Source organism: Gadus morhua, chromosome 2 (assembly GCF_902167405.1).
Source record: "Gadus morhua chromosome 2, gadMor3.0, whole genome shotgun sequence".
NCBI lineage: Eukaryota > Metazoa > Chordata > Actinopteri > Gadiformes > Gadidae > Gadus > Gadus morhua.
In genome coordinates, this window is record NC_044049.1 from 9,079,633 (window position 1) to 9,100,121 (window position 20,489).

The window sequence follows — 20,489 nt, forward strand, 5'->3', positions numbered from 1 at the left end:
TCTCTCCTGGTATACCTCTCAATCTCTCTCTCTCTCTCTCTCTCTCTCTCTCTCTCTCTCTCTCTCTCTCTCTCTCTCTCCTCTCTCTTCATATACCTCTCTCGCTCTCTCTCTCTCTATCCTCTCTCCTCATAGACCTCTCTCTCTCTCTCTCCTCTCTCCTGGTAGACCTCTCTCTCTCACTCTCTCTCTCTCCTTGTAGTCCTCTCTCTCTCCTCTCTTGTGGTAGACCTCTCCCTCTCTCACACTGTCTCTATCTCTCCAGCTCACTCTCGCTATCTCCTGGTGGACCTCTCTCTCTCTTTCTACCTCTCTCTAGCTGTCTCTCTCTCTCTGTGTCTCTCTCATGTACTACCACAGCCAAGCCCCGAGAAAAAACATGATGACAGCTACTTCAAAAAGTCTCCAACTGCTCCCAAACACAATAACACGTGAACACCTTGCAGGCCTGCCCGCCTGCGAGGCCACATGAGGCCCGCGCGCCCCTTCTATTTCCACCTCCCTATCTCCTCCCCTAGAGATAGAACGCTCGCCGTGGGGAAACTCTTAAATCGTGTTTATCAAATGGCTTTTCATGAGAATTAATTGCTAGCATTTAATAATAGAATGTTAATTAAAGCCGTGCGGACAGGCTGTAGTGTCTTTCTATACAACAAAAAGGAGTCGGTGCTGGTTATACATAACTGTAGTTGGTTATTTCCGTTGCTTGTTGAAAAACAAAGAAATAAAGTATTTTATCTTATTTGGTAAAGACAATTATAATTGGGAAAGTTCATTGATAAGTGAAGAAGCTGGCTTTGTGAGAGGTGCGCATTTCCCACAAGCAGTAGCACTACATGGACAATGAAAGGTCCCTTTACATGGTTAAAACATTCGCATCGACGAGAACAAATGCTCCCAAAGATTACTCAAATATATTGGGCTGTGACATTCGTCGTATGTTAAAGATGCTAGAGTGAGCCATGGAACAGTTCCTCTCATGTTTATTGGTCTTACCCAAGTTCCGTTGTTAATTGACGAAAATGATGTCCCTTGAGTGTCACGCCTCAAATTGTGTTGACTATTTGGAAAATGTTTCAGCAGTAATAGCTTGGAAAATAGGCTAGAACATGTTGTTAAGCCTATTTTCCAGCCTTTAACGAAGGTTTGTGTTGTTTATTTTAACATCCACATTAAAACATCCACCATAATCACGTACGCTATTTGATTATGTATGTCTTTCGATTGGGACTAACGAATAATTTCAAAGTGAATGAGTATCTGAGTCGGTGGAACCTGCAGACTACCAGTACGTGCGCGCTCCGCAGTGCACGACCGCGCCCACAAACACAGAGCACACGCGCATAGATTCAAATGCGCCACACCGCTGGATCAGGAGAGCAGATGCAAGTAGTAAAGACAACGCGTTCTTGCATGCATTTAAATGATCAAACAATTGTTTGATGGTAGATTTTTTTAAAGTGCAGCGTGCTATTCGATGTGGAACAATGCTGCAAGAGAACCCCGTTGCTGGTCGGACTGTTTTTATTGTCCCACTTGGCCATTATCAGTGCTCAAAACTGTTTGGTTACGAAGCGTTTGAACCTACTGTATGTGCATCGCTATCTTATCAATTTATTTTCTATTTCGATAACGTTAACGTTAGATGTATAGTTGATTCTATTTTAGAAATATAAATGCTACCAGAAGATACGAGGTGAGAAACAGAACTAAGAATATCTGCAGGGAAGTCCAAACTGCAGAAAAGCTAAGAATGAATATACTAAGAGTTTTGTACCCACATGTCTCGTCTAAATGTTGCAGCATTAACGTCAGGTTTAATGGATCTGCCCGAAAGAGAAACCTACCGTAGTAGGCTACAATACACAAGTGAGGATCCCATTGTTTGGATTTTCTTTCTATGCAGATGAAAAAGAATCTTAATTCATTAAAACCCAGATATTGCTAATATACCTGGGGCACAATATAACGTTTTCAGCGGTGGTTAAAGTTCACAAGTTAGTTTTTTTGCTCCGTTTTCTATTGTGGTTCAGCGAATTCCCAGTTAATGGCTCTTATAAACTATTGTGGTTTGTATACCTGTTTACCTCGCTGAGATGGGATCCAATGGCCTTCCCTAATCCCTTGTAGGGATGATTTCACTCCCCGCTGGACTTGGTCAAAGTCAATAGGGTCGTAAACAATGTAATAAAATGAAGACTGATGCACAGGCTGTTAACCCAAAGCAATATTAAAAGGTGCACACCATCATCAGTGCCTTTGTGTCTTGTGATTAGATTGTGGGGATTACCTAAGCCAATAACACACTGTAGTAAACTAAAGTGTTTCAGTTGTGGGATTCACAAAGGTCTTCTGCAAATAAATGTGTTTTTTTTACAAATGCATTCTATGATGTTGTTTAGTTTAGCACACTCCAATCCCTTGCCTTGCCTTATTTTTTTAATGAGGATAAAGACCTTTGTCAAATGGGACTGGATTTTTTATTATCCTGCTATAATGTGTGGCCGTTAAGTAGAAAAATAACCCGGTTTGTGTTAACCCTCGCCCTAGGCTGTACTTTATGACTGTAGTAATAAATAATCCTGAAATCCAATATTCAGTTCAAACGAAGTGGGAAAAAAATAACAGAACCAGTATGCCACAATAATGAGTGCTTTCCAATAAGGGCTAAATAAATCCGAAGTGTCCCAGGTGTGTGTGTGTGTGATCATTTCTTTTAAATGTATTTCACAGTGCCGATAAAGACCCTCAGTGATGGCGGCGTTGTGGTCAAACATCTCCGCCATCTTGCCTCCGGACGAGGCCGGCTTCCCGCTCCAGTTCAGCGACAGCGTGCACTCCAGTGTGGCGGAGTTGCTGCTTCGCTGCAGGCGGCGGCTGTACACCGACAGGAGCCTGAGGATCCTGAACCCCCGGGACCACGCGCTGACCCTCGCCCAGATGGTCACCGACCTCTCCTGGGAGCGGCTCAACACGGGCACGTGGCGCGACGTGGACAAGGAGTGGCGGCGGGTCTACGCCTACGGCTGCCTGTTCAAGGCCCTGGCTCTGTGCCGCGGGGACCCGTCCCCGGAGAGAGTGCGCCAGGCCGTCAGAACGTGCGACATGGGCTTGATGATGGGCGCGTCCATCATGGACAACGTTCTCAACAGCCTGGTGCAGATCCTGCAGACAGAGGTCAGGAGAGCCACCAAGGAGGAGGTTCCCACGGAGCCCCGAGTTCAAGCAAAGGTACCGGGGCTTTTATTCATCACATGACCATTTTAATAATAATAATAATAATGATACATTTTATTTCAGGGCGTTTCAAAGTTTCAAAGTCGCCTTACAGTTAAGAAAAGCCAACACAATTTAAAAACAGACAAATATATTTAAAACAAACCCATTTTTTCAATAAACATTCATATTCATTAAATAGGCTGGCGGTGGAGTGTGTCTTGGCAGTTGGCACAATACTGGTGCCTAGTTTGAATTCATAGACAAACTGAAAATGTATCAGGAGCAGGAGTCACTAATGGCTGAGTTACAATCACATAAAAGCACCACCCGCAGGCAATTCAACTTTTGTCCATTAAAATGCATAGGTGTATGCCGTCAAATGAGATTAAATCCTCCATGACATCCAATGTGTTTGCTTTGTGAACAGAAGATCAAGCTTGAAGTCCCACCTGCTCCTGTTATTGAACAAACCACTGCAGTTCCCAGGATGAATTGCCCTTCACTGGAACGCTTCAAGAACAATAATCTGCTCACCAACCAGCCAGTTATTCTGGAAGGAATAATAAACCACTGGCCAGCCCTTAACGACCACAGCTGGAGGTAGGCCTGTTGTCATTAAAATACAAAGACAAACCATTTACATTTGGATGTGAGAATGGCCACGAAGGGAATTGATTCTATAGGTTCACTATATTACCCAACTTAATACTGTACATTAAAGTTGTCATTACGAAGACCAATTAAGTGAATGGATGATCTTTTCCTTCCTGTAACATCGGAATATTGGCATGAGATTTTACTGTCTGCATAATGGGTTTTGACTTTATAACTGCAGTCGACATTATTATTTGTACATTTGCGGATATATTTCATGGTCGTTCAAGCTAAAGCTTGAATATTGACTCTATGCCAAGTGAACATCTTTTATTGAATGTTTTTTTATTTTAATAAATATATTTAATGAGGTTGTTTACACTCTTGTGCAAAGCCTAGAATACATAAGATCAATTGCTGGATGCCGAACGGTGCCAGTGGAAGTTGGGTCAAGATACACCGATGAGGAGTGGTCACAAAGACTGCTTACTGTCAATGAATTCATTGATAAATACATTTCAGTAAAAGTAAGTGATGCCTGATAATACCTGACTCTATTTTCATTGCCTGTTTGATTATTCTTCCTAACGTCTCATGTCAAATCTTTGTAGGTGGACGACGTACCAGTGGGGTATTTGGCCCAGCACCAGCTCTTTGATCAGGTAAATTGTTGCATGGTGGTTCATTGGATGAGATGTCTTCAGTCAACCGCTGGTCAGTGTCACGCCCATTTTTAGGGTCACGTGTTAATATTACTGTCTCGTTGTTATTTAAACAATGTAAATTCCCTTGTTCCTCCTGTTGTTAGTCGACTCAGTCTGCCCTGAAATCATATTATACAATAAAACGGCAAATCGTTAGGATAGTCTCAACCACCTACGTCAACCTTATGGTTGCGCTAGAACTTTAGAACCTTCAACTCTAGGGTTAGTTAAACATGTTTGTATTTTAATTAAATTCGAACAAAAGCCTTTTTATTTTTCATATTTTTTTCAATACAACTTTACATTTCATTGATTGCAATTGGCTTCCAGATAAAAGCCAAATATGTTGCAACCATATGTGCTGCAAGCTGTTTGCAGCTCTGTAATATTGGCATTTTAGTTTCATATTCATCGACTTGTCGTAACAGCGCCAAATCCAAACAGATGTAGGTGAAGATTCAATTGAACAAAGTTTGTGAATTCAACTGACTACTGACAATTATTGATTAGTTATCGCATACAGAAAACAACCCACACTCCTGTCATAATGATCAACACAGATATCTGTGTCACTCAGGATTGACCCTCCAAACTTGTTCAAGATTTTGTCTGACAAAATGGATTGCATTTATATAATCCTTTTTTACCAGTGGCCGCTCAAAGCGCTTTACAATATTGCCTAACATTCACCCATTCACCCATTCATGCAAACATTCACACAGCGACGGTGGTGTTAACCATGCAAGGTGACAGCCAGATAGTCGGGACCAGTAAGGGATAGGTGTCTTGCTCTTGGACACCTCGACACTGAGCTAGGAGAAACCCGGGATCGAACTAGCCTCTTTCCGGTTTCCAGCCAACCCGGTCTACCTCCTGAGCCGCATGCCGCAAAAAAGTCTTTGCTTGTGTACATGAGGAGAAACGGATAGAGATCACAAGGATGTATCTTTTAAAAAATGTCCATATGCGTGGCGTTTGTGTGTGAAGATCCCCGAGCTGAAAGAAGACATCCGCATCCCCGACTACTGTTGCCTGGGCGACGAAGACGAGGACAACATCACCATCAACGCGTGGTTCGGCCCCTCGGGAACAGTCTCCCCACTCCACCAAGACCCCCAGCATAACTTCCTGGCTCAGGTAACAATCATAATAGCAATAATAAACAACGTGCGTCGCACTTTAAGTCCAAACCGCTGTTGGAGTGTCCTCACGCGAGTGGTCCGTCTCCCCTCACTCCTCCCCCTCCTTTCTCGTTCCCTTATTTACACTAGGTGTTGGGAAGCAAGTACATTCGCCTATATTCCCCCAGCGACAGTGGGAGGCTCTACCCTCATGAATCACCGCTCCTCCACAACACCAGCCAGGTGGGGGCCTATGGAATACCTGAGCCTCAGCGTGAATATACATCAATTTATATATATATATAATGTCTATATATCTCTCTCTGACCGTGATCCCTGCATCCACCCTCCTCCTCCATAATCAGGTGGAGGTGGAGAATCCCAACGTAGAGCGCTTCCCAGAGTTTGTGGACGCTCCCTACCGGGACTGTGTTCTGAAGCCCGGGGAGGTACTCTTCATCCCCACGCAGCACTGGCACTATGTGCGCTCCCTGGAGCTCAGCTTCTCAGTGAGTTTCTGGTGGTCGTGACGCACAGAACTGAAACTGTATAGATTTTTGTATGATTGTAATAAAACAAGTTTAAAATCTGTAATTTTCTTATTATGGAAGAAGGAACAACTGATGACTCTGATAAAGGGTTGTCACAATAACAATTAAATTACTTGTATTCCAACGGCCAAGACTTGCTTTTCAGTGTAATGAGGGACACAGGTTTCCCACAATCTTGATCCATTGAAAAACGGCCAAACTATTAAACGCCATTTTATACCAAAATTAAAAAGGAACCCACAGTGTTTGAACTGCCTTGCGCTCCTCTCCTGCAAATGAATTATAGAGCTGTTAGTCATTTTAATTTAATAGAATATGCTTTTTCAAATTACAATATTTAATTTTTGCCTCCAAATGTATTCGTACAAACACTCTCTGGTGTCGTATTTCCATAATGTATGCCAACAGCGGGCTGGCTTATCAGATGTAATTGCCTGATGAAAAACATGCCGTTTGCGTAGTTAAAAACGATGTATCCTGCCTTGCCAGTTTAACTTATAAGCGGTAATCAGGTGTTGTATTTACTATTTAGTCATTTTGCAGGTGCTATTATTCAAACTGACACAGTGAATGCAGAAACAGGAGATTAGAGAAGGGAGTTAGTGGGGTAGGCGTCTTGCAGTGATGTCTTCAGGTAGGCTACAAATATTGGGCATTGAACCCAGAACACTAGCCGTTACACTATCCTGCTCCCCATATCTAAATGAGCACATTTTGTTTATTAACGAGTAAATAAATCATAAACTGTACAAGTTGGTCTGTGGATGTGGGAGGGAATAGGAAAAATAATGACGTCAAGGCCATGAGAAGCAAAGGCTCAAGAAAAACACATCTGGTTCATGAATGAACATTACTTAATTGAACGGGACTCACTCGATGACCTCACTCCATCGATCATGTGACATATTGATCACTAAGCAATCTAGTGTTGGGCTTTAAAAATAAACTACCAATATGGTGCAGTGTGTGGATCGTTCACTTGGCCCTCCAGTGTATAGGGCCCATCAGTGTTCACCTGTGTGTGTGTTTGTGTGTGTGCACGTGCCAAGTGCAGTGTGATCTACCGAAAGTTCTGAAAAAAATACAAGCACCCAATGAGGTGACACCCGGTTTATGCGACGTTTCAGTCGATTACGATTACCCTTGTAATTAAATGCAATTTTAAGAATAAATCCTGTATATTCCACTTAAACCTGTGTTTTGTAGGTGTTAAGTGGCACAATTGATTGAGGACAAAACTGCTTACTTTGCTTATAATATAATCAATACTCAATTATCAGTGATGTAATATGTTAACACTAGACCTTAAACCCCTTCTCCTCCCCTAATAACTTGCCTACACCTTTTTTGATTAATGGCTTTCTGGTTCTTGAATAAAATGCGGCTGTTTGATCTTCCTGCCTTATAATACCACCAAGTGACCACTAAATTAAACTTTTAGAAAAGTACTAACGCAAGAAGAATTAATAAGTAATTGATTGATGTTTATTCTATTCTCTTTGGCATAAACAGTTTGTATAAGCACATTGTCAAATCTAATTTAAACGAAACCACTAATAATTTGCATTGAGTCAATGGTAGATTCAATTTAAAAATCAATGGACTGATTACTTCAATGTGACATTAATTTGCAGTGATTGTTATTGGAGTAGAATGTTTCAACACAGAGATTGTAGTAAGATAAAAAGCTTTATAAAATAACAGGAGAGTTTATTGTGTGACATCCATTTCCATCGTATGACGTTTACCAAATATAAATAAATATTATAACCCTACCATTTATTTAAACTTGAGCAATAAATGATACTGAATTGGTGATTGTCTCATATAAGTATTTTGTGGTGTTTTAAATGTAAATCTCTCATTGTCGCTGATAAAAAAGAACACAAAATTGAAATAAATGTAAAAATAAATGTAAACCAAGCTCAGATAGGATTTGGAAAAAAAGGAACCCTGTAATCCAGTCTTTTTAGTTTGTTCGACAAAACTAGAGATTGTCCATTCCAATTCAGTTATTAAAAAGAGGATGCTACAGTTTAGCCTTTACACAAATCTTGGTTCTGGTTAAATGCCTTAAGTTTCTAAACATAGTAACATACACGTACCAAAAAACCTGATCCTGTTTGGCTTCTTCAACAATCTTCAAAGCAGAATGCAGTTCTAAAGATTATAATATACTTATGTTACTAACATTACCTTCAACATTGAGACAATAAAATAATAATAGTAAATAGTCATGGTAATAAAATGCCAGCGTTAATATCAAAACAGCATATTAGTGATGCGCAACAGCGCAGTTTAAACTTAAATATTCATGAATATTAGCCCGTAGCAAAAGAGCATTTGCCAGCAAGAGAACGCAATGTGCAAGTTAAATTACAGTAATGTCCGTTCATTTATAATATTACATTTCAAAACAAAGCTGGAAGTCACAATATTAATCACATATAAAAGCTAGTCATCCTTATGAGGACACGCGAACACACACCCCTCTCCTCCCTCAATAACTGCACTCCTTCACAACTAATTCCTAGGGCTCATGCGTGTCTACGGAGATGTTCTGCATCCTCTCCACCAGGAAGAAACCCAAGGTCCCCGTGAATCCCAGTATGACCATGAGTAGGAGTTGCCATCTCAACAGAAGGTATCCGCTGTAGAAGAAGGCCAACGCTGCAAAAATCGACTGCCAAGGACAACCGAGGAAGAAAAAAAGAGAAAAGATATATATATATATATATATATATGCCTTTGCTACGGGCTGCCAGCTCAGACCCAACCGCCAACAGATTTAGTACACTAAAACATAAACACATTGTGGTTATGGGACTTTGCCTCATCTCCGGTTTCAATACATTCATAGTGGATAATATGTGAGGAATTAGGGCAATTATTTTACAGTTATAACATCAAAAGTATTTTGTTTCCATTCAAATATATTATTCACTAGATATTGTAACGTTTACAATCTATAACAGAAGCTAACCTTCTACGAGTATTTCGACTGTTGATGACTATTTTAACTCCACCCACTCCGCTTCCAAAAGACTGCGTCTTAAGATGATGACTGAGTTAGCTACCTGGATGAACTTGAAGATGGCGAAGGCAGGTGTGCTCTGCTCTGCGTACACACAGCCCAGGATGCTGTACAGCTGGGTGTTGAAGCAGCTGTCTCCAAGACCCAGTAGGAAGCTACAAAGCAGCGCTATGGAAACACTGAACACAAAAAGTGTTGCATGTTAAAAAAATAATCAAAACCCATTTCCGCATAAATTAAATGTCTTCATACACCAGTTTATAACACAGGTAGTGTGCTTACCACATTCATAGCCCTAGAATCATAGGATGTGTTACAAATGTTTTTTTATGTGGATTTGCCTATGAATCAATATGCCACTTTTAAAATATTAATATAAACCCTAAATATAATAAAAGTGCCCCTCCCCACCTTGCCCCGTATACATTATTTGGGTTGGTCAGGCAAAGACAAAGGAAAATTAGCAGATAATATGTGCCCTATTTATTCCACATAACTGATGACGTTTTAATTGAATTGAATTGAGATGCAGGATAGTATGTGTCAGACTCCCATGCGATAGGTACTGTTTCCGAACCCCCGACCCCCCCCCCCTCCATGTCCAAAGGCATCCTAGCGGAGGATAACCCTACCACCTACCTGCTCCTAAGAGACCCGGCGCTGAGTTCCCTGGCAGTGGCTCTGTATAAAAGTTTCAGCTCATTAATGAAGATTCTTCCTTTTATCTAGGAGCATCATCACCTGGGAGTTAGATAGGACGTGAACTGTGCGCTGGTCTTCAGCACGATGGGCGCGTCGTCCGGGATGCTGAGGAAGATCAGGTAGAATGCGACAAAGTGGACCACCATCCCCAGGAAGACCACCGACGTGCGGCGAAAGCGATTGTTTGTGCACATCAGTCCGAAAAACCCCCCACCTGATGGGAATAGACACTCTTTAATAGCGAGCAAGCACATGTTGACTGATGATTTGTTTTTGGTCAAGACTTTAGGTACTTCTTATGTATATATAATATATACATATATATATATATATATATATATATATATATTCATATATATATATATTTTTTCTTTTTTATATATATATTACCTGCCTTACACTACCGACACTTTACACTGCCCTGTATCAGGTGCTAACTGCATTTATTTATACTGTAATGTACTGTGCAATGAGGAATGCGATCTAATCCATAAAACAAAACAATAAGTAGCCAATTAATTGAAATGAGCATATGGCTGCAATTAAGGATATGCCAATAACTGAAAGTGAGCTTTAGCCTGTGCCAGGAGAAGAGCAACACTTAATAGGTAGTTTATGCCAGAAATAATACGATTGTTCCTCTTCCCACACACTTCCCCAGACTTTCCGTCACACCGCCTACATTGTCACACTCCCAAACTTGTCAATCACATTTTGCAGTTGGAAGTAAACAGAAAGAGGAAACGTTTTAACAATATTAATATTAAATCACATTTCAAAATGTTATTCCAAAGAAGGCAGTATCATAATGATACACTGTCTGTCTGTCTGGCTGGCGTTGTGCTTATACAAATACTTCATGTTTGTTAGTTTATGAATTTTTAATAAGAAGACAGTAAATATACCTATTATTTCTCCAATGCCAACCACAATTCCAGAAATGCCAATTAGGCCTTTCGCCGACTCCCCAAACTGTTCCGTCGCACCGATACAAGTCCCATACACTCCACTGTAGAAAGACAGCTCTAGACCTGTAGACAAGTGGAGAAGTCGATGCTGAGAGAAAGGATGCTTCAAAAAGTGGAACATATTTAATTATATTATTATGAGTTATACTCGCCACTGTATGCCATGCAGCTGCTCAGGAGCAATATTGTTTTGGAACTGAGAAGTTGGAGGATGGTCTCTGGAAATATGAGTTGTGTAACATGAGAGAGAGATTAGATCGGATAAGATTGGTTTAGAATAGGTTACATCAAATAACAAGAATTTGTCCATATATCAAATGATTAATACGTTTCCACATAGCAGTTGGTGAGAGTACAGCTGTACAGGTATAGAGAGGCAGCAACACTGTGCCACTATTTGTTTGCTTATTAATGTTTTACACACACAACTTACTGAATTCTGCCTTGGCATCCTTTACAGCAGTGTTTGCTCTTTGTTTATACCTACAGAAAACAGAATTAAATACATCTGTTCACTTCTGTTCCTATAATGAAGCTCGATCAATAACCATTTTCAAATATGATGGAGAGGACACACAATACAACACAAACACAAAAGACGTCCACTTGGTCGAAAACAACATGACGCGCCACGGTAACCTTCAAAATGACAACTTTTCGAATCAATACGCCATTACACCCCTCAGAAATGAGGTTACATAGCTAACAAGAGCAAATTATTACGTTTTTACTTGTATTTCTTCAGCTCTGTGTGTTGTGCGTGTGTGGAGCGAGGTAGAGAGGGAGAGGAGGGGGGGGGGGGATTATTATTTACATCATGGGCGCCGAGAGCAGGGAGCGGCCTTCGTCGTCGGAGATCATATCGTCCTGCTGGTGCTGCGTCTTCCTCAGCGCCAGGAAGCAGAGCGTACCGACCCCGGAGGTCACCAGCAGCGTCGTGAAGAGGTTCTTCCTGCCCCGCTCTGCGACGGAAACATTTCATTAGTACAGCTCAGTCATAAACACCAGCAAATACACATGAGCATATGGCATATTCCAACGGCTCCTTCCCCTGTCGTCTGTGTTTATCTGTTTGGTTGTGTTTTATCCTTACATTTTATTTATCAAATGTTTTTTTTGGATCGTTTTTGTAATTTCCATCATGCCCTGCTGCTTACTGAGTTTCCCCTTGCGGGACATTACAACAGGAACTGAACTGTATAATGAAGTATATCTTTGCCTTCATAATTATTCATATACTTGACTATTTAGTATGCCATATATCATGAGCAGGTTAAAGCGTCTTAGCTGGATTGTATTGGGGGTTTGAACGCAGAACCTTTTGGCTGGGAGTCCAACCCCCTTACTGCGAGACTATTCTACCCTGTTAATGCAGAGAATATTGTGACCTTATGCACCTTGTGTTTTGATACATACAACAAACTTACGAAAATTGCCTATTTGGTAGTTTAGTTTGCATTACTGTGTGTTTTTGAACGACATAGATTTGTCATAATCATTTCAATGTAATATAATGATACAAAAAAAACTTTTACTTATGTTAGACATTTTTGGTACATTTCCAAATTTTCTTTTTGTGACCATACCTGAGATTTCGGTGCTTCCATTCCATGCGAAATAAATGTAAAGGTTGCCAAATAGCATGCTGTCAACAAATATATAAACAAAAACAATGTCAACAGAATATTGAATATGACGCATTGTAACACTAGCAATGAGCGAAACGGGCCCTTCATCTGTAACGAATCTAAAACAAACATGTGTGTGATAGCTTGTGTCAACTACAACAGTAAAACTGAACTAAATATGTGTCTGAACGTGTGTGTGACCTAAAACAACTGAATCAAGATAAGCTATGGGAGATTGAACAAGCAAGACAAAGAGCATAATCTTCGCTTTGAATTCAAATATTTCATTACTATAATATCCATTACTCAGAATTCCTCCAGGACATTAAATAATTAATCCACTCGAGAGACGTATTAAACAATGTGAGAATCACAAAAGATAATTTTTAAATGGGACATTTAAATCATGAATGAAGCAAATCCCTATACTACTGCTGTTGAGACAGAACTGAAGGGTATGAGAGATGGGAATATGCACACCCCCCCCCCCCCTCCTCCCCCCACACCTCTTACCTGCACTGCAAAAGACCCCAAAACATCCCTGTGTTCCGGTTTATGGTGGAGGCGTCAGAGTTCTCCACCAGGAAGTGACTCTGTGCGGTCCACAGCACTGATAGAAAGACAGATATTTACTAATTTGGTCGTTAAGTCACATTTTTGAAGACACTTGATGTCATGAATTAGTGGGCAGAGGTTTCATCCTGCTCAAGGATGACTACAGATAAGCTGTAGGAATTGTGCTTCAAACTCAAATGCATTTTTGCTCGGAGCCAAACCCCTTTCTCGCCTTCTATATACTTCTGTGTTCATTGTATGCTATGCAGTTCCAAAATGAGAGTTTAATTCGTGATAACCATCATTCTAAACATTATCATGGAAAACCCTTTACTAATAATAAACAAGAGGTGTGATTGACTTACTGGCTGCTCCTGCGCCAACGATCACAGATGTCAAGTAAAAAGACCATGTAGTTGGAACAATGAACACCGCTATATAACAACTAAAGAGAGAAATAACAACATATTAAGCGTAAGGAACCAACATTATGCTTAATACAATGTTTAGACTTTATAATTCATTATTCATAAAGCAGTTGATGTGATTACTTAATATAATTAATTTGAAATACATGAACAACTAGATCCATACATACAATGAAGAATGTGTACCTGTAAAGTATACCGCTGATGAGCATTGTGCATGGGGGGCCAAGTATTGCAACAACTGTTGGCGCAAGAAAATTTGAGAAGGAAAAAACTCCATAGATGATTCCGAGGCTGTTGAAAATATGACATATTAATTAATACAATAATAGGCTACAGATTTGTGGAAAATGTCAACAAAAAAAATCACTCAATAAGTAGCCTTTATACCCCCCGACGTCGACGTCGACACGCACACACACCCACACTCACACGCACACAAACACACTCACACACACAAACACGCGGGCGCGCGCACGTGCTTCTTAATAGTTAAGCAGGCCTAAACTATTTAGAAATAAGAATTTCAACCTACCTGTGGTAACCACTTCCAGTGAATGTATCATTCTGCAGGCTTTTTATCAGTGTTTGCTAAAAAATATATAAATGGGGCATAAATAGGCTGTTGGGCATAACAAATACTGTAACTCGTAAGTCATTCCAATGGAGGGAGATTGCGGAATGAATAAAATTGGTAACACGGGATGCGCTAAACACGGGGTTCAGTCACGCAGCTCTCAGCCTACGGGGGATGGCGCTAAGCCCATCGATAACTTTACCATAGTTTAAGCTTCATTACACACTTTTATGTAAATCATCATACCCATGCATTCCTGGTTAAACCTATAGATGTCACAGTTGCCTTCTGAGCGACAGAACCAACTAAAGAAACAAGTAGGCTGTGTAATTTGAATGGTATAACTAAATGTTGTTAATAAGTGTGGCGGGCATACCTCGATGTTTCCACAGGTAGTGAAGGCAGTAAAAATTAACAAAAATCCAACGCCTAAAACTACAACGTTCACAGTTCTTACGTCCGCCATAGTTGGATTTGTCCTGAAACGCCCTTGTGGTTATTTATTCCCAAATAATGATCGACTACACTCAAAGAACAGAGGTTCCTGGCGAAACTCCTAAACGTCTATGATGTCTTCAATGAGAAGCATTATTTTTAAACGTATCAAAGAAAATCTATAAATAACATTTGAGTGCAGTCAAGATCAGACTGTCCGCTTTTTGACTGACCCACTGAGATTTGGAAATGCATGGCAGAAGTTTTACTTCACTACTTGAAGTCCGCCAACTTGTGACTTAAATTATGGGAACTATGTTCTTCTTCTCCTCCAGGGTTTTGGAGGGACCGTTACTGGTATTTAGACGTTGCTGCCTTCCAGAGGTCACCGGTATGAATTTACATATTAAGTATAATACGTTTTTGGTTTGATGAGGTATGCGGAGAGTTGAAGGCTAGATCAAATGTTTGACCGATTGAATTGTTCAAGGATACATCTGTGTGAACTATGCATATAGAATATGGATAAAAATATCAAATATCCTAATTTTGAGTGGGCAGTGATCTTGAGTCTATAGGCTACTAACTAAACGTTTTCAAAGAGTGAATGTGTGTGTTTTAGATTTAAAGGCAAAGACAAAAGGGATTGATGTAATTGTCATATATAGGTAGATTAACCTCATACAGACTTGTGTACCTCATCAGGAAAAGATGCGAGAAATTACGAGAAAATTGCATTTTTCTCCCTGAGAAAACATTGTTTCAATTACATTCATACCATTTGTTTGATGATGCCTGAATTGCCACCAGTTATGTGCACTTGCCTCACAATGAGCCACTGAAATATATATTTGTTATTGAATTGACATCCATCCTTCCACCCTGTCTGATTGGTGGTCAGCCGGAGGGGTTGCAGGTTATGGGAGGCATGTTGATATGGGCTCCATATGCTTGACAGGTTCACCAGAGGCTGGAACTCATAGCAGCATGTTGGAATTGCAGGGGCAGGCACTATTAGGATTCAGAGTCACATTGGCGAATGTGCACACACACACACACACACACACACACACACACACACACACACACACACACACACACACACACACACACACACACACACACACACACACACACACACACACACAATATTTAAGATAGCATACGTATAGCCAATTTAAGACAGCCTACTTAATGATTTTGCTAAATAAAAGGATTTATTCGAAAATAGGAGTAATGTAAAGTGGCCTAAAGCTCTAGAATCTAGGATTTTTTGCAATTGTGAGTCAAATGTGAGCATCCGAAAGACTTTCATAAAACTCCAGTAGTAGGCAGTAATGTTTCCGTGTGGATTTTGGAAATCTCTACAAAATGAACACGAAGAAGAACGAAAACACAACGACCAATGAGAAAACCTCTACCACTTTGTGACTGCCCTCTTTCTCTTACAAACAAAGAGCCCTAAAGCAAATTGAGATAGTAAACTACACCCTCGCAGTTCCAACTCAATACCCGTATGTAAACCTTTTCATTCCACAGATACAGCTTTCCCTCGCAGTGTCAGTTTTATTCAATTTTGGGTTCCCCAGAAATATTGATGTTAAAAAATTACATTGTCACACGTTTTAAAAAATAATAGTACCGTGTATTTATATTTTTTATTTACAGATTTTTATATTCAAGAGAAGTCATATATTTATGCATTTATGGGCCAAACAATAAAATGGAATTAAAAAAAAAGTCTTTATCTACAGGCAGCAGGAAGTTGATTTGCGATGCCTTGACGCATGCGCCAACCACCTCCGGTATGACGGTCGGATGTTGTCAGCTCGCCTCATACCATCATCTCTGACAAACCGTAAAACAGATTGTACACAATCATCATGGCGACCCAGGATGGTGGGTATTGAGAAAATATACTTGTATTATCCTCTTTCCTGACGTTATATTAAGCGCTACCGTTTCTGTATGATTGTAGCGGTTGAACATGTTGTCGTCGTGAGCCTTTATCGCCGTGGCGTGCACGAATGTGACACTATTATAGGGATGCATTCCCCCGTGTGTCACGTTTATAGACGCTAACGTTATTAGCAAGTTAGCTGTGAGAAAATGTCAGACTGGTTTCTGTTTTGAGGCTGCGTCTGGCCACTTCTCTGTTCTTTTGTGTCGAGGGGGAAAGCGTTAACTGCGTGAAGTAAGGGGTTTTCCACCGGTCGGTGGTTGACACTTGGTCGTGTTGTTGATGTCCAGTCAAAGGGTATTGATGACCAGTTGAAGCATGACTAGAAGGTTCTGGATGTGTTGCCAACACGTCTCAAACGGACCTTTTAATATAACGTTAACCTTGATCCCCTTTTCCTCTGTGGGGCTTGAGGCATGAGTATCACCATTGGTCAGACTGTAAATTCTTCTTTAAACAAACGTTTTCCTTGCCGCTAGTCAAACAAAAGTGTCTCGCAGTAAATACAGTCGAGTCATCTCACTTCGTATCCAAGACCGTGTTTTTATCCCAGACTTATAAGGCATGAGTCATGCCAGATGTCGTTATAAACCAATATATAATGTATGAATATCATTGAGAAATAATAAGCTAAAGTCGATTTCATATTTAACTTGCAGTCATCATCTGACAGCTAGACAAGCTTCCCTGGGATAACTGTCAACTTGTGTAGCTGACATAGCTATTGTTTTGATTAAGGTAATCAAGCATTTATCTTAAGAAATATAACATGGAAATAACCGATACATTTGAATTTTGTTATTTACCCAAGAGTAAATTACAAATCATATGTACTGGGTATTTACAGAACTGATATATTGTAGATTCATTGTCAGAGAAGCACTTTCTCATCTGATTTACCTTACATTTAACAAATCAGTGAATGAATCTGTCAGCACAATCTAAAATACAATAGATAGCATGAGTTAAAGAATTCTAGGGCAGCAAAAGCTTATCTCTGATAAGGTAAGTCAATAGCGCAATCACATCAGAATGCTTCATTGGATTTATTGTTGTTTATACTCCTATACTGTAACCTAGGCAAATTAAAAGAAAACGCTTTGCCATGTCTTGTGTGAGAAATGCTGTGGCAGTTTGTGGTTTTCTTCCCTTAACGACAAATCATTTCACGATTAATTGCAAAACAATGACCAATTACTACTAACATATGAACTTACATTCCAATGCTCCTATGCTTCTAAAATGGGTCGGTCATTGCAATGTGAATTCATGATGTACATGATACTTACCTAACCTAAAATTCAAGAGTCTGCAACGGTTACCTAATATAAACAATACATTTACCTAATATTTTTTCGCACAATGTAGTAAGTAGCCTTTTCACATCTGGCTATTGCCACCCACTTGTACATCCTAATAATAGTGTTATGCAGGCTCATTAGTTGTAACTAACCTTGTAAATTCAGTTAGTAAACTGGCAACTTACCAATATGAATACATAATATACAGTAACACTGGCAAGTAGTGGCAAATGTGATTGCCTTATTTTGTCAAATCTTAATATGCACCTGGACCATTGTCATATGTTTTCCTATCAGAAAATCAAGAAGTAACAATGGAAGCTGAGGTAAAGCCAGAAGACGCTGAGGCGTTGTGTGAAAGTGCTGAAAAGGTTGACTCAGACAGCGTGTCCCAGACGGAGGAAGGAAACTCCACGACTCAGGACTCGAGTATTATCAACGGAGACAACGCAGACAGTGAACAGGAGATGGTGGACCTGAAGATCATTTGGAACAAGATTAAGTACGACCTGAAAATTCCTCTGGATAGCTCTGGAGCCAAGCTGAAAGAGGCGATCCATTCACTTACTGGTAAGTGATCGGGGCGAGCACCCAACATCCAATAGCTCGAGTTGCAGCCCGAGAACGTAGTTTGTCATTACCCTAGGAAATGGATATAGACCCATTGCCACTTCCTTCCCATTACCAGGTCTTCCCCCTGCAATGCAGAAAGTCATGTACAAGGGATTGCTTCCAGAGGACAAGACGCTTCGCGAGATCAAAATTACAAACGGTGCAAAAGTAATGGTGGTAGGATCCACGATGAACGACGTTCTAGCGGTGAACACGCCCAAAGAGGTAATTCAGCAGGAAGTCAAGGCTGAAGAAAACAAAAAAGAACCTCTATGCAGTCAAAAGGTAAGGCTCGTTCCTCTCAACGCACCAACAACAATAATGGACGATCACACTGGGATGCTTAACTGGTATGAATGTTGTTATTTTTTTAGCAACACAGGAAGGTACTAGACAAAGGTAAACCAGATGACATAATGCCAGCTGTTAAAGGGACAAAGGTAAGGGGGGAAAATAACATCATCACTGTGTATTTGCAAGTGAAATTAATTTTCCTCAGAATCCATAATGTACCACCAGTAGTATCTCTTTTTCATTTGTTTGTACACTAATGACCAGCAAGAGTTTTCTCGTTTGTCGAAACAGGAACGTTTGCCCACAGTGCCTTTAGCCGGGATGTATAACAAATCCGGGGGGAAAGTTCGACTCACTTTTAAACTCGAGCAGGATCAGTTGTGGATCGGAACCAAGGGTGAGATTACGGCTACTTTGAATGTTTCACGTTGCTGCGGTACAAACTGATGTGTACTGACGTCTATATATGTTGACCGGTTTCCTCTAAACAATGATTGTCTCGTCTACAGAGAGGACGGAGAAGGTACCCATGGGCTCCATAAAGAATGTAGTGACTGAATCTATCGAAGGCCATGATGGCTATCACATGATGGTAACCGCCCTACCGCCACCCGTCTCTTGAAGTTTTCATTTTACGAGAAGTATAATGAATAAACGCATGCAGGCAAGGGATACACATCGAGGCATGTTTCCCCCCCAAAAAAAAAATTGCCTCTTGTTTCAAAATGAAATAACAAATGATGCAAATATTGTCCGCTATAATTATAAAATTAAATTTATAGTTTATATTTTATAGTTGTTAAAATATTCCCTTTTGAATCCACATAATCATATTACAGTAAATGCTCCCTACTGTTTGAGTCCTTGTATAACATTTCTTGTGTAAGGTTTGATGCTCTTCAGAATAGCCTTCGGTGCCACTAAATGTTATCTTCACAGATTAGTTTTGACATACAAGCAGCCTGCATCTTGGATGTTTTGCATCTTGAATCATGGAGGAAAGACATTTCCATCCTTTATTTTACATTTATACCAACTGTTACCAGCATGCGTGGCCAGTAAATGCTTTTTGCGTGCTAGTTACACTACTTTTTTCTTTCTTTCCATTTTAAGGCATTCCAGCTTGGTCCGACAGAAGCTTCTCAGTATTGGATCTACTGGGTGCCTTCACAGTTTGTTGATGCAATCAAAGACACAGTCCTTGGAAAATGGCAGTATTTCTAATGTGCCTCTACTTTGACAATGTCAAACTGGGAATGGGATTTGGAAGACAAAGCCAAGCGAGAGCGGAGACAACAGGGAAGCGTACAGGATTTTCTTGGGAAAGACACGAAGGAAACCGAAGGATGCCTGTGGACTAACTGATTTATTTTTTCTGTTTTGGGTGCACTACGTGGCAGCAGCATTTCTCAGTCCAGTTCATCATACAAGGTTTTCACCAAATCCAAGGAATAAAAACATAATTGTACAGAAATTGCTAACAATTTTCTTCAATTATTCTTAAAGAAATAAAAGTTATTTAAGGAAAATTGACACCGTCTTTTTCTTCTCAGCTTATGTTGATTTAGGTAATAGTTATGCTTTGATATGAAACATTGAAGCGTTACCATTAATATTCAAGAGCCATATTAAATTGGAATTTATTGTTTAAATCTGACTCCTATATAAGAAACTTGTTCAGGTTCGTAAGAACATTTTGTGCAATGTAGCCTGTACCATACGTCTGTGGGGAAATTATGAGTAAGTGATGCGTCATGTGAGCCTGATCTGCTGAAGCTTTTAATTAAAAGGTTAAAGATAAAGAAA

The 20,489-nt window shown here is 40.2% G+C and overlaps 3 protein-coding genes across 7 annotated transcripts; 2 read left to right on the top strand and 1 right to left on the bottom strand.

Moving 5' to 3' along the window:
• The first annotated feature begins 1,396 nt into the window (after positions 1–1,396).
• On the top strand, positions 1,397–7,381 carry kdm8 (lysine (K)-specific demethylase 8). Of its 4 annotated transcripts, XM_030344300.1 has the most exons (9): positions 1,397–1,696; positions 1,804–1,869; positions 2,734–3,231; positions 3,647–3,819; positions 4,208–4,340; positions 4,425–4,475; positions 5,505–5,654; positions 5,789–5,881; positions 6,004–7,381. In XM_030344300.1, the coding sequence occupies exons 3-9, from the start codon at positions 2,755–2,757 to the stop codon at positions 6,166–6,168; spliced, it is 1,242 nt and encodes a 413-aa protein (XP_030200160.1). In that variant the 5' UTR covers positions 1,397–1,696; positions 1,804–1,869; positions 2,734–2,754; the 3' UTR covers positions 6,169–7,381. The 4 variants fall into 4 exon arrangements, with proteins under 4 accessions (XP_030200160.1, XP_030200150.1, XP_030200169.1 ...); XM_030344290.1 differs by having other exon boundaries at positions 1,397–1,869; XM_030344309.1 differs by lacking the exon at positions 1,804–1,869 and having other exon boundaries at positions 1,397–1,589.
• Positions 7,382–7,660: 279 nt separating this feature from the next.
• LOC115533664 (UNC93-like protein MFSD11) lies at positions 7,661–14,841 on the bottom strand. The gene is made up of 13 exons (XM_030344272.1): positions 14,458–14,841; positions 14,040–14,095; positions 13,691–13,798; positions 13,442–13,521; positions 13,035–13,131; positions 12,480–12,538; positions 11,708–11,855; positions 11,327–11,376; positions 11,046–11,111; positions 10,831–10,956; positions 9,965–10,139; positions 9,267–9,402; positions 7,661–8,872 (listed from the first exon to the last, which is right to left on the bottom strand). Exons 1-13 carry the CDS (start codon positions 14,545–14,547, stop codon positions 8,720–8,722), a joined length of 1,344 nt encoding a protein of 447 aa, XP_030200132.1. The 5' UTR covers positions 14,548–14,841; the 3' UTR covers positions 7,661–8,719.
• A 1,429-nt stretch (positions 14,842–16,270) lies between these two features.
• On the top strand, positions 16,271–20,216 carry ubfd1 (ubiquitin family domain containing 1). 2 transcript variants are annotated; one of them, XM_030337094.1, is made up of 7 exons: positions 16,271–16,415; positions 18,075–18,347; positions 18,466–18,674; positions 18,764–18,829; positions 18,975–19,080; positions 19,193–19,347; positions 19,797–20,216. In XM_030337094.1, the coding sequence occupies exons 1-6, from the start codon at positions 16,400–16,402 to the stop codon at positions 19,303–19,305; spliced, it is 783 nt and encodes a 260-aa protein (XP_030192954.1). In that variant the 5' UTR covers positions 16,271–16,399; the 3' UTR covers positions 19,306–19,347; positions 19,797–20,216. The 2 variants fall into 2 exon arrangements, with proteins under 2 accessions (XP_030192954.1, XP_030192946.1); XM_030337086.1 differs by having other exon boundaries at positions 19,193–19,275.
• Positions 20,217–20,489: the final 273 nt, after the last annotated feature.